Genomic DNA, 17261 nt, shown 5'->3' on the forward strand with positions numbered 1-17261 from the left:
AGGCCCAGGAGTCCAACTGGTGGAACCGCTTAAAAGCCTGTAGAGTCCAACATTCAAACACTGGAACCAGTGGAACCCATTAAGAACCAGAAGAGCCCAGGTTTCAACCAGTGAAACCAGTGGAACCCATTAGAACCCAAGAGAGTCCAGAGTTTTACCAGTGGAACCCATTAAAACCCAGTGGAACCCACCTGTCTGCTGTTGTAGAGGACGGCGACCACAAACATGACCATGAGAATGACACAGACGCCATTCCTGCAGAGATGATGAGACCTGAGAGACAGAGAATGTTCTGATGAGGCGTTAGAACACAAGTCTGGATCAGTCCGTGAGAACACCCCTGAGTCTGGATCAGGTCGTTAGATCACCCCTGAGTCTGGATCAGGTCGTTAGATCACCCCTGAGTCTGGATCAGGTCGTTAGATCACCCGTGAGTCTGGATCAGGTCGTTAGATCACCCCTGAGTCTGGATCAGGTCGTTAGATCACCCCTGAGTCTGGATCGGGTCGTTAGATCACCTCTGGATCAGGTCGTTAGATCACCCGTGAGTCTGGATCAGGTTGTTAGATCACCCCTGAGTCTGGATCAGGTCATTAGATCACCCGTGAGTCTGGATCGGGTCGTTAGATCACCCCTGAGTCTGGATCGGGTCGTTAGATCACCTCTGGATCAGGTCGTTAGATCACCCCTGAGTCTGGATCAGGTCGTTAGATCACCCCTGAGTCTGGATCAGGTCGTTAGATCACCCGTGAGTCTGGATCAGGTCGTTAGATCACCCCTGAGTCTGGATCGGGTCGTTAGATCACCTCTGGATCAGGTCGTTAGATCACCCGTGAGTCTGGATCAGGTTGTTAGATCACCCCTGAGTCTGGATCAGGTCGTTAGATTACCCGTGAGTCTGGATCGGGTCGTTAGATCACCCCTGAGTCTGGATCGGGTCGTTAGATCACCTCTGGATCAGGTCGTTAGATCACCCCTGAGTCTGGATCGGGTCGTTAGATCACCCCTGAGTCTGGATCGGGTTGTTAGATCACCCCTGAGTCTGGATCGGGTCGTTAGATCACCCGTGAGTCTGGATCGGGTCGTTAGATCACCCCTGAGTCTGGATCGGGTCGTTAGATCACCCCTGAGTCTGGATCAGGTCGTTAGATCACCTGTGTTTTGCTGACACCAGCTAACTACAGAACCTGTTCTACCTGTTGTGCTCTCACCTGTGCGCCTGGATCAGGTAGGTGTAAATGGCGGTGGCCAGCAGGAGAACCGCTAGCTTCAACACGCAGCTCAACCTAAGGAACACCGCACAGGTCGCCATGGCGACCACGCCGCTCAGCACCATGAACTAAAACAGACGGAGCTCCATGATCAGCGAGTGGGTTTTCATCCAGATATAAAAATTTGGCAAATTTGTTTTCTTTGAAAACATTTGCTGATGTTTTTAAAGGACAAAATGTTGTGTGCTGACCTCAGGGTGTGTGCAGATGTTGATGTCCGGCCAGGTGGAGGTGGGCGGGGTCACCTGTGAGTTCCCGCCGCTCAGGTGAGTTTCTGACCAATCACACCACAGCTTGAGGAAAGAAACAAGGAGAGAGAGTCAGACTCTAAAAGTCTTCTGTTGTTGGTCAATGGAGAAACTGGGCAACTTAATGGGCTATCTGATGGGCAACCTCTCTGAGGAGTTGCTTCTTGGTAAATTGCATTTTACAGCTGGCCAACAATGTTGCCTTTCAATTGGAAGTTGCAGCTTCGTGGGCAATCCTGAAAAGTGACAATTCCCAAAAGTTGCTTTAACATTTTTTCTTTGACCTTCGTTGGATGGGTTGCCAGAAAACACCAACTGTTCACATTGTTCCAAGTGATAAATAGGGCAACTCTCACAGTGAAGTTGCTCAAAATGTTTAAGTTGCCACAGGGACTTCTGGTTGCCAAAGAATCAACAGTTTTGAAAAACTAAAAAATCTCAGAAGCTGCCTCAACACACTGTTGCCTGTGGGGATAGTTGATGCATCACACTGCCAAAGTTCTCCAAACCAGCAGCAACGACTGTCAACAAACTGTAGTTGCCGAGTTTGATAGCAACCAGATGTTTGAGTTGCAGCATCAACATTTGAACTATGACCTGCTGAGTCTAAAGACTTTCAGGAAACATTTGTTGCTTTAAACCAACAACTTCTGGTTGCTCGTCTCTTAATACTAATGTTACTAATGTCAATATGTTGGGCAATGTGTCACTTCAACTTTTGACCTCCAGAGGACAAACACCACAGCTGCCTCAGACTCACGATGTCGGAGGTGGCGACCCCGAAGTTGACGGTGATAGCAGTGAGTGTGAGCAGCGTACGGGCACTCTTGGTTTCGTGAACCCAGCAACAGAGTGCCTGCAAGGGGGCGGGGCAATGCTTAAACTCCTCCCCCAGAGTCAGCACCAGCAGCAGGAAGTAAACACCGCCGCCGACCACGAACTGAACCGCCATCGGACACAACCTGAGACATGAGACAGGTGGACACAAGACAGCATTCACACACATTATACTGACAGGTAGGAGGACAGGTGGACAAACATAAAGGACAGGTGGACAGACAGGTGTTTCTCAGGTGTGTCCAGGTGAGTGCAGGTGTGTCCAGGCAACTGCAGGTGTGTCTCTGGTGTGTCTCAGGTGAGGACAGGTGTGTTCAGGTGTGTCTCAGGTGTGTGCAGGTGTGTCTCAGGTGTGTGCAGGTGTGTCTCAGGTGTGTGCAGGTGTGTCTCAGGTGAGTGCAGGTGTGTCTCAGGTGTGTCTCAGGTGTGTCTCAGGTGTGTCTCAGGTGTGTCTCAGGTGTGTCTCGGGTGTGTGCAGGGGTGTGCAGGTGTACCTGGGGGCTGGGATGAGCAGCTGGACGGCCATCAGCAGCAGCAGCAGGATGAAGGAACAGACCATGTTGGACTTGAAGAGTTCGTCCCTCATGTGGGAGTACTGGGGGACACAGAGAGGACAGTTAGCACTCACCTGTCTGCTGGCCAGGCCCCGCGCCCTACAGGAAGTGATGTCATTACCTTTCCCTCCATGTGTGAGTCCTTGAACACCTGTGTGAAGGTGGAGATGTGCTCCTTCCTCATGCGCTCGCTGCTGCGAACCTCCATGGCCTGACGGATCCTCTTGTTGACTTCACGGGAGCCCGACTGCTGCGCTGCGATCTGATTGGGCAGCTGGGTCAGCGAGCCGTTAGTGAAGGTGGCGAGGATCTATGGAGCGCCACAGGAGACAAGAAAGGTCAGAGTTCATCCCACATCGTGCCGTCTGTCTCTCAATGTGTCCAGTGTCCTCACAAAGTTCATCCCCAGGCTGTCCCCGAATGGCAGCTCCGCACTCCACGTTGTCATCTCGTCGTAGCTCAGACGCCGCGCCCTCGGAGGCTCCGCCTCTTCCCGAGTCGCTGGGCGGATAAGAAACGTGTCGATGTTGTGTTTCCGTAGAAACTCACTGCGGTCCCCGCCGTGCCCCGCCTCCGTCTCATAGAGCCCGCCGAGACAGTCCAGAGTGGCCTTAGAGATGTGGACCTGCCTGAGAGGACGAGACACAAGACATTGTGGGACAGACAGATAGATGGACAGATCTGCCTGGGAGGACGAGACAGAACTGTCTTCAGTGAGACACTGTGAGATGGCCAGATTTTTTGTAAATTAATTAAATTTTAGTTTAGTGTTCAATAAAGATGCATTTAAATTATGATAATTTTATAAAGTTTATAAAGGTGAATTTTCTTCAAGTCATTTTTGAATGGAGGACATTTCATATTTTCACATTTCAGTTTGTTTTTGGAAATTGAGGATTTTTTATAATCAACAAAACTTTTGGTCATTGAAAAAGAAACTTAACATTTTTACATTTCATGTAAATTGGCCACATTTTTAAAAATGAAAAGATTTTTTCTTTAATGACAAATAAAAACCGTTTTGTGGCTTTCAAACAATGAGGGAGCTTGTTTTGGATGAGGAAAACATTTTTAGTGTAGTACAGACATCACTGTCACATGGGAACATTTAGAAAGGACATTATGTCCAGCAGTCGTCCTCCTCATCCTGATGGTCAGGTTATGAGTGAAGAGGTGCGTGATGAGAGTCTGACCCTGCCATGCCGGCGGCCTCCAGACTATTGGCGATGTCCACATCCCAGCTCCAGATGTCAAACTGCCACTTCTGAAGCCCCAAAACACCACAGAGGACCGACCCGGAGTGGACGCCGATCCGCATGTCCACTTCCTGCTGCAGTTCACGACGCACGTACCTGAAACACAACGACATACAATAACAATAAGAACAACATACAACAACAACTATAACAACATACAATTAAAGCTGCAAGCAGCGATGAAAGGGCCCTCCCACCCCCGCCTATATCGGAGTACTGACGGGACACCAGGTAAAGCGGTCCTTCATTTCTGTGAAAGTCAGATAATGTACGAGAGTTCGGACCCTGGAGTGGACTATTTCACATGGTGTCGTACTTCCAGCGACAACTAGGTGGCAGCAGAGGGGACTTAATGTCCATGTTATCTTGGTGGACATCATTTATTGACCAAACCATGTAAATATCACATAAATCCAATGATAATTGTCCCTCAAGGCTTACGTGCTCTTGCGACTCGTGAATGTTGTTATACAGATGTGTTCGGGGCGGGATTCTTATGAAACCTATGAGGTTTCAGGCAGACCGGACAATGTACACCAAAGTTTCAACAATTTCCTGTTGTATGGCGAGACATCAAAATTGTATGTCACAAAACTGGAAAACCGTAAAAATTTTAGAGATTAACATTAAATCTTTAGCACAAGTTAGCAAAAGTATGAGGACTGGGAAAGGCCAAAAATCAGCACAAAATTCAAAATGGCCGACTTCCTGTTAGGTTTTGGGGGTGGGTCCAAGAGGCTTTTTGTGCGTCTAGGCATGATACATGAGTGTACCGATTTTCGTAAATGTGGGTTAAACTGGGTATTGGGGCTGGCTACACATTAGGGGGCGCAATGGAGCCATTTCACCACGCCTGTTTAAGAAAACCACCAACATACAAAATTCCAAAAACAACAACATCAACAACAACATCGACGACAATAACGACAACATCAACAACAATAACGACAACAACATCAACAACAATAACGACAATATCAACGACAATAACGACAACATCAACGACAATAACGACAACATCAACAACAATAACGACAATATCAACGACAACATCAACGACAATAACAACAACATCAACGACAATATCAACATATCAACAACATCAACGACAATAACGACAACATCAACGACAATAACGACAACAACATCAACGACAATAACGACAACATCAATGACAATAATGACAATATCAACGACAACATCAACGACAATAACGACAACAACAATAACAACAACAACAATAACAACATCAACAACAATAACGACAATAACAACAACATCAACAACAACATCAACGACAATAACGACAACATCAACGACAATAACGACAACAACAACAATAACGACAATATCAACGACAATAACGACAACATCAACGACAACATCAACGACAATAACAACAACAACATCAACGACAATAACGACAACAACATCAACGACAATAACGACAACATCAACAACAATAACGACAATATCAACGACAACATCAACGACAACATCAACGACAATAACGACAACAACATCAACGACAACAACAATAACGACAACATCAACTACAATAACGACAACATCAACGACAATAACGACAACGACAACAACATCAACGACAATAACAACAACATCAACGACAATATCAACAACAACATCAACGACAGTCATGACAACATCAACGACAATAACAACAACATCAACGACAATAACAACAACAACATCAACGACAATAACAACAACATCAACGACAATATCAACAACAACATCAACGACAGTAACGACAACATCAACGAGAATAACAACATCAACGACAATAACGACAACATCAATGACAATAACAACAACATCAACGACAATATCAACATCAACAACAGTAACGACAACATCAACAACAATAACGACAACATCAACGACAATATCAACATCAACGACAGTAACGACAACATCAACAACAATGACGACAACATCAACGACAATATCAACAACAACATCAACGACAATAACGACAACATCAACAACAATAACGACAATATCAACGACAACATCAACGACAATAAAAACATCAACGACAATATCAACAACATCAACGACAAAAACGACAACATCAACGACAATATCAACAACAACATCAACGACAATAACAGAATCAGAATCAGAATCAGAATCAGAAAAAGATTTATTGCCAGGTATAGTTAACACAATACGAGGAATTTGTTCTGGTGGGTTGGTGCAACATAAATATAGAAAAAGAAAACAGATAAGATAGAAGATACAAATATAAAATATAAAATATAAAATATAAAAAGTATGAGTCTTACAGTGCAAAACAAAACAAGTAACACAAGTAACAGTGTAACAGTGCAAGAAACAGAACCATGGAATTAAAGTATATACAAGAATGGTTGGAGTGCAAGATATATATTGATATTTACATTGTAGTTCACATTTATACAGGTTTGAGTGCAATTTTATGGTGTGGATGTGCCGCATGACCAGCAGCAGTGCCGGTGATGTGTGTTAATGAACACAATAACAACACAATAACGACAACAACATCAACGACAATAACGACAACATCAACGACAATAACGACAATAACGACAATAACAACAACAACAACATCAACGACAATAACGACAACATCAACGACAATAACGACAACAACATCAACAACAATAACGACAACAACATCAGTGACAACAATAACAACATCAACTACAATAACGACAACAACATCAACGACAATATCAACAACATCAACCACAATAACGACAACATCGACAATAACGACAATATCAACGACAACAACATCAATGACAATAACGACAACATCAACGACAATAACGACAACATCAACGAAAATAACGACAACAACATCAACGACAAAAACATCAACGACAATAACGACAACAACATCAACGAAAATAACGACAACATCAACGACAATAACGACAACATCAACGAAAATAACGACAACAACATCAACGACAATAACGACAACATCAACGACAATAACAACAACATCAACGACAATATCAACAACAACATCAACGACAGTCATGACAACATCAACGACAATAATGACAACATCAACTACAATAACAACAACAACATCAACAACAATAACGACAACATCAAGGACAACATCAACGACAATAACGACAACAACATCAACAACAATAACAACATCAACGACAATAACGACAACAACAATAACATCAACGACAATAACGACAACATCAACAACAACATCAACGACAATAACAACAACATCAACGACAATAACAACAACATCAACGACAATAACGACAATAACAACAACAACATCAACGACAATAACAACAACATCAACGACAATAACGACAACATCGACAATAACGACAACATCAATGACAACAACAACATCAACGACAATATCAACAACATCAACGACAGTAACGACAACAACAACGACAATAACAACAACATCAACGACAACATCAACGACAATATCAACAACATCAACGACAGTAACGACAACATCAACGACAATAACGACAACGTCAACAACAACATCAACGACAATAACACCAACATCAACAACAATAACGACAATATCAACGACAACATCAATGACAATAACATCAACGACAATATCAACAACATCAACGACAATAACGACATCAACGACAATAACGACAACAACATCAACGACAATAACGACAACAACAATAACAACAACAACAATAACAACATCAACGACAATAACGACAACATCAACAACAATAACAACAACAACATCAACGACAATATCAACAACAATAACAACAACATCAACGACAATATCAACAACATCGACAGTCATGACAACATCAACGACAATAACGACAACATCAACAACAATAACGACAACATCAACGACAATAACGACAACAACATCAACGACAATAACAACAACATCAACGACAATAACGACAACATCGACAATAACGAAAACAACATCAACGACAATAACAACAACATCAACGACAATAACGACAACATCAACAACAATAACAACAACAACATCAACAACATCAACGACAGTCATGACAACATCAACGACAATAACGACAACATCAACAACAATAACGACAACATCCACGACAATAACGACAACAACATCAACGACAATAACAACAGCAACAACAACAACAACGACAATAACAACAACAACATCAACGACAATAACGGAAACAACATCAACGACAATAACAACAACATCAACGACAATAACCACAACATCAACGACAATAACAACATCGACAATAACGACAACATCAATGACAATAACAACAACATCAACGACAATATCAACAACATCAACGACAGTAACGACAACATCAACCACAATAACGACAACAACATCAACGACAATAACAACAACAACAACAACATCAACGACAATAACGACAACAACGACAACAACATCAACGACAACAACATCAACGACAACATCAATGACAATAACAACAACATCAACGACAATATCAACAACATCAACGATAATAACGACAACATCAATGACAATAACGACAATATCAACGACAACAACATCAACGACAATTACAACAACAATAACTACATCAACGACAATAACGACAACATCAACGACAATAATGACAATAACGACAACATCAACGACAATAACAACAACATCAATGACAAAATGACAACAACAACGACAATAACGACAACAACATCGACAATAACGACAACAACATCAATGACAATAACGACAACATCAACAGCAACATTAACGACAATAACGACAACAACATCAACGACAATAACGACAACATCAACAACAACAACATCAACGACAATAACGACAACAACATCAACGACAACAACATCAACGACAATAACGACAACAACATCAACGACAATAACGACAACAACATCAACAACGACAATAACGACAACATCAACGACAATAACGACAACATCAATGACAACAACATCAACGACAATAACAACAACATCAACGACAACAACATCAACGACAATAACGACAACATCAACGACAATAACAACAACATCAACAACAACATCAATGACAATAACAACATCAACGACAATAAGGACAACATCAACAACAATGGCGAACAACAATCACAACAACAGTTTAACAACCATCAACACCGTCTCTGCGAAGCTGGTGTAAACCTGAGTGTGTAAACCTGAGTGTGTGCAGGTGAACACTTTTCAGTGAACATATCTCAGTTCATATGTGCAGCTGAACATACAGTATGTCACGAGTATATTCTGGTGAGTATAGTTCCGTGAGTAAAAGTACCTCATGGTGTTGATCATGCTGAGGCCCATCTCCACGCAGCAGCGGGCGTGTCCTCTCTGAGGCTCGGGGACACCAGAGACGCAGTAATAACAGTCTCCCAGGATCTTAATGCGCAGACACTGATGCTCCTGAACACAGGAAATGACACGCAGGAAACATCAGCAGCTGAAATACGAGAACACTTTTAAAGAGGACACAGGTGAAATCATGTTCTGTTTAAAAACGTGAAAAAAGGACAAAAACCACGAAACTCTCATTTAAAACATGAAGCAAAACTGAGAGAAAATGACATTTAACCGCAAACGATGAGCTCAAACTGATGACACAAACTACGACATGAAGCTGACGGGAGGTTAAAGGTCAACATGGGGTTTCTGTGGTTACCATGGTGACCTGACCTCGGCCAGCCGGTCGAAGCGTCCGAAGAGTTCGTTGAGAGTTTTAACGAGTTCCTGAGCAGAAAGAATCAACGACAGAGACGTGAAGCCGATGATGTCAGCAAACAGGATGCTGCAGAGAGACGGAGACTGACATTCACAACAAGAACGACACAATTAACCCTTAGGGACCGTCTGTTATTAACCCTTAGGGACCGTCTGTTATTAACCCTTAGGGACCGTCTGTTATTAACCCTTAGAGACTGTTTGTCTCATTTTAGTTTTTTTCCATCAGAGCAGTTAAATATATCTTGATGTATTATTCCTGGGTGTCATTCTGGGCTTTCGACTATGAATTTGTCATTTTGACTATTTTCCGCCTGATGAGGTCATTTTGACCATATTTGGCATATGGAGGAAATACATGCTATTTCCACTAGGTGACCTGTCACAGTCAATGTAGCTGCTTAGAGCAGCTACAGTGCTGCATAGTGGCATCATGACAATAACTTGGCATTTAAAGGGTTAAAATTCTTCATCGGTCTTACTTCACGGCTCAGACTGAGTGAGGTCAGCTGCGTGTCCTCACCTGACGTCCTTGTAGTGGTGGATGTAGATCTTGTGGAACTGCTGAGGCAGCAGATATTCGTCCATGGTGACCATGTCGGCGATCATCTCCAGGACCAGGAAGCGCGGCAGGATGGACATCACCAGGCGCTCCTGGAGGACACGTTTGGGACGTAAAGGGTGAATTACATTAAGAACAGTCAGGCATTCAAAGGTCAAAGAGGAGCGAACTTACTGAAAAAAAGTACAAAAGTTTTAGCATCAACAGCAGCATTACTTTACGTGGCCCACCAGAACTGACAGTCCTCATTTTGTGGAATATTATTATTATTATTATTATTATCATTATCATTATTATTATTATTATCATTATTATTTTTATTATTATACATTACTGTATTATAGTTCATGCATTAACGTGTTCATCACTGACATGTTGCAGCAGGTAAAGCTGGAGCTCATTTTAATGACTTTATACATCATCATTTTTAATTTGGTTTATATTGGACGGTGAAAAGGGTCCTGGCATGGAGCCCTGTGGGACACCTCTAAGAAAGCTGAAATACTAACCACAGACAGGCTAACCACAGACAGGCTAACCACAGACAGGCTAACTACAGACAGGCTAACTACAGACAGGCTAACCACAGACAGGCTAACCACAGACAGGTTAACCACAGACAGGTTAACCACAGACAGGCTAACCACAGACAGGTTAACCACAGACAGGTTAACCACAGACAGGCTAACCACAGACAGGCTAACTACAGACAGGTTAACCACAGACAGGTTAACTACAGACAGATTAACTACAGACAGGTTAACCACAGACAGGTTAACGTGACATTTAAAACAAACCTGACTTCAATCTAAGTCTGATCTCTGATTAATCTGTGAGTCTGCGTCCTGCAGGTACACTGCTGTCCCTGTTTAATGTCTCTGAGCTCCAGGACAAAGTGTCCTCATAGTTAAACGTTCACCAGCTGACACACACACACACGCACACGCACGCGCACGCACGCACGCACAGACACACGCACGCACACACACATCTGGGGCACCATGCTGTTAGCACAGACCTTCACCATCTGAACATGAGTCAACACAGACCACGACCATGTGGTCCTACCTGTCTGTGGTCCTACCTGTCTGTGGTTCTACCTGTCTGTGGTCCTACCTGTCTGTGGTTCAACCTGTCTGTGGTCCTACCTGTCTGTGGTCCTACCTGTCTGTGGTTCAACTTGTCTGTGGTCCTACCTGTCTGTGGTCCTACCTGTCTGTGGTTCTACCTGTCTGTGGTCCTACCTGTCTGTGGTTCAACCTGTCTGTGGTCCTACCTGTCTGTGGTCCTACCTGTCTGTGGTTCAACTTGTCTGTGGTCCTACCTGTCTGTGGTCCTACCTGTCTGTGGTTCAACCTGTCTGTGGTCCTACCTGTCTGTGGTCCTACCTGTCTGTGGTTCAACCTGTCTGTGGTCCTACCTGTCTGTGGTTCTACCTGTCTGTGGTCCTACCTGTCTGTGGTTCAACCTGTCTGTGGTTCAACCTGTCTGTGGTCCTACCTGTTTGTGGTCCTACCTGTCTGTGGTTTACCTGTTTGTGGTTCTACTTGTCTGTGATTAACCGTCTGTGGTCCTACCTGTCTGTGGTTCTCCCTCTCGAGGCGGACTCGTCCCTCGATGCAGCGTCGTGTCTCTAAGAAGACTTGTCTCTGAGTTCGGTCTGACAGATAATGAATGAAGAGACCTGCAGTATTCATGGCCAGATACAGCAGAGCCTTCGACCACACCTGGACAGGTACAGACACACAGGTCACATGATCACAGACACCTGGACAGGTACAGACACACAGGTCACATGATCACAGACACCTGGACAGGTACAGACACACAGGTCACATGATCACAGACACCTGGACAGGTACAGACACACAGGTCACATGATCACAGACACCTGGACAGGTACAGACAGGTTTGGACGAGCTCGGACCTTCCTGAAGAAGGAGTGGTCGCCATAGTGGCAGCAGACGTCCAGCAGCAGGTGGAGGACGGAGGTGGTTGCCCCGGCGACGATGGCCCAGAGGAGGGGGAGGGGCAGCAGGGTGAAGGTGGAGAAGAGCGAGAAGAAGACGTACCAGGAGTGATCGCTGTCCGTCCAACTGAAGACACCCAGTAACACCTGCAGCGTCTGGGACAGCCAACTGACCACAGACAGGTACCTGAGGGACACACAGGGACACCTGAGACATCTGAGAAACAACTGACCACAGACAGGTACCTGAGGGACACACAGGGACACCTGAGACATCTGAGAAACAACTGACCACAGACAGGTACCTGAGGGACACACAGGGACACCTGAGACATCTGAGAAACAACTGACCACAGACAGGTACCTGAGGGACACACAGGGACACCTGAGACACTGGAGAGAAGTTTTATACAATAATAACCAAAAAAAAACCCCCAATATTAAAAAGACGAGACAGACGGGGAGAAGGACAAATATTTGAAAGCTTTCAGTCAAACAAACCAGAAGGAAAGACGGAAAAACGTTATTTTTTCTAGAATAAAAGAAGTTTTCCGTGAAGAGACGGACAGCGATGATGGTCCGACTCACCTCAGCCACCGCGGTGATGATGTCACTTCCCTCCTGGTCAGCGCCAGCACGCAAATACCCGCCCACAGCATGACGGACAGGCCGGCCAGCCAATCACAGGCCAGCCTCGCCCAGCCTGGCGGCCACGTCAGCAGCGAGACGAGCAGCCGCGTCAGGATGTCGATGACGTTGGTGACGACCAGCGACGTCCTTCGATCGGCCGACGAAAACTGCTGGTAGAGCTGTTCCAGGTCAGCAGACCTTTATTCAAACAAACACAACTTTATTCATAAACCGTCTGCTGTCGCACACAAGGACACACCCCCAAAACAACATTTACCTGGAGAAACCGGACGGCTGTTAAAACATCATTAATAATGTGTATAATAACTGTTATAATTATGCTATAATAACTTTATCATCAGGTGTGTGTAAATATATTCAAATATTAAAGTATATTCAAATCAGTATGTTCCACCGTGTTCATCACGTCTTTATGAAGGTGTGAACCTTCGTTTACGTTTGATGCATTTTGTTCAGATTTCCTAAATTATTTGGAATTTTTTCATATTTCCTGAAGTGTGTCTGTGTGTGTGTATGTTGTGTGTGTTGTGTGTGTGTGTGTGTGTGTGTTGTGTGTGTTGTGTGTGTGTTGTGTGTGTGTGTGTGTGTTGTGTGTGTGTTTACTTGAATGTGTGCTGCAGTGCGGGGATGAAGACTCCTCGCACTGTGGACCCCGATGAAACGAAGAAGTCTGCGTCACTGGGCAAGCTGTGTGCCGTCCGTGTTGCCGTGGTGATCCTCGGAGTGGACGGGTGGATACGAGCGGCTGAAGAGCGCCGCCTCTGCCAGACGGCGGTGCGTGACGCCTTATTGCGAATCTGCCTGCAGGACCGCACCCAGGGAAAGATAACCAACAAGGTTAAATTAACTAAAGCAATAATCTGAGATTATGAATTAATTAATCCACAGATTAATGTTGAGATCAGGATTATGGATTAATTAATCCACAGATTAATGTTGAGATCAGGATTATGGATTAATTAATCCACAGATTAATGTTGAGATCAGGATTATGGATTAATTCATCCACAGATTAATGTTGAGATCAGGATTATGGATTAATTAATCCACAGATTAATGTTGGGATCAGGATTCTGAATGAATTAATCCATACACTGTTGAGATTAGGATTAATATGAATTTAATCTCATCCTGTTGGTGACATCATGGCGTTTACCTGTTGATTTCAGCGATGTAGGCGTCGGTGACGAGGATGCGGTGGCGGTCTCGGTCGAGGCCTCCGGCGAGCCGCAGCGAATACATGTTGTGCTTGTCGATGACGTTGCGGACGGCGTTCTGCCACAGCAGTTGCTTCCTCCTCAGGCCGGGGGCGGGGCTTATGTTGGCGCTGAAGGTAATGTCACTGGTCTGTCGCGCCGCCTTGCAGTTGCCGTTTTCCAGCGTGCCGCCGTCGTCGCCGTCCATGGTTACGAGAGCGGTAAAGACCTCCTCCTCTGCGACCTGATTGGTGGAGGAAGTGTTGGACAATGACGACGGTGACAAAGGTGAATTTCTTTGGTGATTTTAATCATTTCAATTTAATCACTCACCATTTTTTAATTTTATCTCTGATAACTTTTTTAAAAGTTTTTTTTAATTAAAAAAAGGAAACTGAAAAAATATTTTTTTTAAATTCCTTGTTTTCTTTAAAAAACTGCAGTAAAATAAATAGAAAATTCAGTTTATTTAAAAAGTGATTTCCCATGACGAGCGCGCAGAGAAAATGAAGAAGTTAAAAAAATCAGCCCAAACGTGGTCACACGTCGACACGCATCAAAACGGCAGAAAGTAAACTCACCGTTATTTTACAGGAATGTTGTTTATCACACATCACATTTCCAGGATTTTTGTTAGTTCCAGGACTTTTCCAGGCCTGGAGGATGTGAGTGCGGGTGAATGGCGTGTCGCGGCTGGCCGCTGGGCTGCGGCGTGGGTCAGGAGCAGGTTTCAGGGTTAATCCAATCAGGCTGCAGCAGAGTTACCTGACCGACACCGGAGCTCGGCAGGAAGTCCTTTAATTAACCAGCAGATTGAGTTCAACCTCCTCCTCTTCCTCCGTATGTAAACAATGACATCACTATCACCACTATACATCACTATTTTTGAATTTAATTTTTTTTTCCTCTCCTTAACAATTTTATCTTACATTTCTATTTCTATTTTACTTATGCACATTCTATTCTTATTTTATTATATTTTATAATTGTACTTATGTACATAATTTATTTTAATTCTTTTTTATTTTAGGACATTTTAGAATACTTTTAGCAATGCATATATTTTATTATTTTACATGTTTGCTTTATTATATATATTTGTACTAATATAGATATGTTGTTTTACAAATGCACATATTGCATTTCATATTTTATACGTTTACTCCAGTTCATATTTGTACAAATGCACATATTATATCTTACTTAATATTTAACTAATGTACATCATCTTTAAATTACATATATTTTTTTTACTTTTTTTTATATGTTTTTATGAATGCACTAGTATATTTCACATTATATTATTTTATATCTTTATTTTATATTTTACTAATGCATGTTATGTTTTATTTGAACCTTTTGTTCTTATTTTTGTACATTGTACTGATGTACAGATTTTATTTTAATTAACATTTTTTAATTTAAGGTTACTTTTTCATATACTTTTAATAATGCAAATATGCTGTATTTTATATTTGTACTAATGTACATATTTTATGTTATACTTCTACTCATGCACATTTTTATATTTTATATAAATTATAAATATTATACAGCAAATATATATGAATGTATTTCTCTTTATTTTTTACATTTTTACTAATACGTTTTTATTTATATCTATATTATTTTCAATTATTCCAGAAGCACATATTTTATTTTTCATCTTTATATACATATTCAGTATGTTTTTATTGCACATTTTACTCAGTTCTTACTTTCATTTCTTGTTTTATAATTCTTTATGTTTGGAACAAACCATAATTTCCCCAATAGGATCAATAATATTGATTTTATACTGTAGTATTTCTGATTCAGTACTCTGCTCAGCTAAACGGGGATAAAATGACTTCCTGAATGTCATCAGACCGGACACATCGAATATTGACAGTCACTTGGCTCATTTTTGGGATTTCTGCGCTAAAAAAGAAAAATAACGCCTCTCAACTTTTCCTGCTCTGCAGAAAATAAAGTTTTAAAATACGAAGTTTAGTTTAGTGTGAGAATGTCGTGTGAGTGTGAACGTACCTGCTGCAGGTTTGCAGCTAAGCGTTCGGCCCCAATGAACTTCTCTTTTCTTCGTCTCTCGGTTTATTCCTCGGCTGCTTTAATTTTAATTCCCTTTCTTTCAGTCTGATTCTCCTCTGATGAGTTTTTATTCTTGTGTATGCTTCTTTAATTTTTTATTTTATGCTTCTGTCCTCTTCTGGTCCTTCGGTCTTTGTCTTGTTGTATTCAACATTTAAAATCCAAAATCTGTGGATTTCTTTTTGTCCAAACTCAAAAAACTTCTGTCTGATATTTCTTTTTTTCTTTAGTTTCTGGATCCTTTAGATTTTAATTTTCACATGAAGTTTTCTTTGTCTTGAGCAGAAATCCTCCTTCAGCTTCAGTCATTCATCCTCCGAGCTGAAATCTGTGAAAACTTTCAGAAATCTTCGTAGTTTTCAGGATTTGTCCTCACGTTTTCTGGACATTTGCATCTCTGCTCGTTTTGGACAAAACAGCAAACATCACAGCGATGATGAGAAAACAAATCTTTAAATCTTTTGTCTTCTGACATCTCACAGTTTAGTTTTTATCTCCGGTCCAAGAAATTCACCAAATTTGGCCCAAAGAGGTCAAAGGTGATAACGGCTGTCGTGAGGTCATCAGAGACAGGTTTTTTTTCCCAGAAACATAAAAAAAAAGACTTGACAGGACGAGGACAGACAGAGAGCAGAGAGCAGAGAGCGAGGACAGACGGAGACGTGTGGGTTAATCCAGTAGGAGTCCTGACACTGAGACAAATGGACGCTCATTAATAGGACAGATTAAACTCTGACAGTGTGTCCAGGTGCATGATGGGATTGGCCCGCCTCCAACCAGGTCACACAGTGTGTGTGTTGCTGCAGGAACACGCTCAGTATACATAGATGTTCCACAATATTTCAGGTTGTCATGAAGAAATTCACAATATTCAGAAA

General features: G+C 42.5%; 1 protein-coding gene across 2 annotated transcripts in view; it reads right to left on the reverse strand.

Moving 5' to 3' along the window:
- LOC121962818 (adenylate cyclase type 8-like) overlaps positions 1–17016 on the reverse strand; it is a 22829-nt gene extending 5813 nt beyond the window's left edge. Inside the window, exons 1-18 of one of the 2 annotated variants that reach the window (XM_088074431.1) lie at positions 16324–17016; positions 14877–15090; positions 14256–14539; positions 13703–13900; positions 13037–13276; positions 12407–12635; positions 12057–12206; positions 10441–10571; positions 9873–9984; positions 9475–9602; positions 4104–4262; positions 3305–3539; positions 3032–3220; positions 2851–2951; positions 2280–2481; positions 1463–1564; positions 1212–1339; positions 192–273 (exon numbers count right to left, since the gene is read on the reverse strand). In XM_088074431.1, coding sequence (XP_087930557.1) covers positions 192–273; positions 1212–1339; positions 1463–1564; positions 2280–2481; positions 2851–2951; positions 3032–3220; positions 3305–3539; positions 4104–4262; positions 9475–9602; positions 9873–9984; positions 10441–10571; positions 12057–12206; positions 12407–12635; positions 13037–13276; positions 13703–13900; positions 14256–14539; positions 14877–14909 — 2703 coding nt within the window. In that variant the 5' untranslated portion in view covers positions 14910–15090; positions 16324–17016. The remainder of the gene's footprint in view (positions 1–191; positions 274–1211; positions 1340–1462; positions 1565–2279; positions 2482–2850; positions 2952–3031; positions 3221–3304; positions 3540–4103; positions 4263–9474; positions 9603–9872; positions 9985–10440; positions 10572–12056; positions 12207–12406; positions 12636–13036; positions 13277–13702; positions 13901–14255; positions 14540–14876; positions 15091–16323) is intronic. The other variant, XM_088074432.1, reaches the window with a different exon arrangement.
- Positions 17017–17261: the final 245 nt, after the last annotated feature.

This window comes from Plectropomus leopardus, chromosome 24, assembly GCF_026936395.1.
Source record: "Plectropomus leopardus strain MGB_pleo_1.0 chromosome 24, ASM2693639v1, whole genome shotgun sequence".
Lineage (NCBI taxonomy): Eukaryota > Metazoa > Chordata > Actinopteri > Perciformes > Serranidae > Plectropomus > Plectropomus leopardus.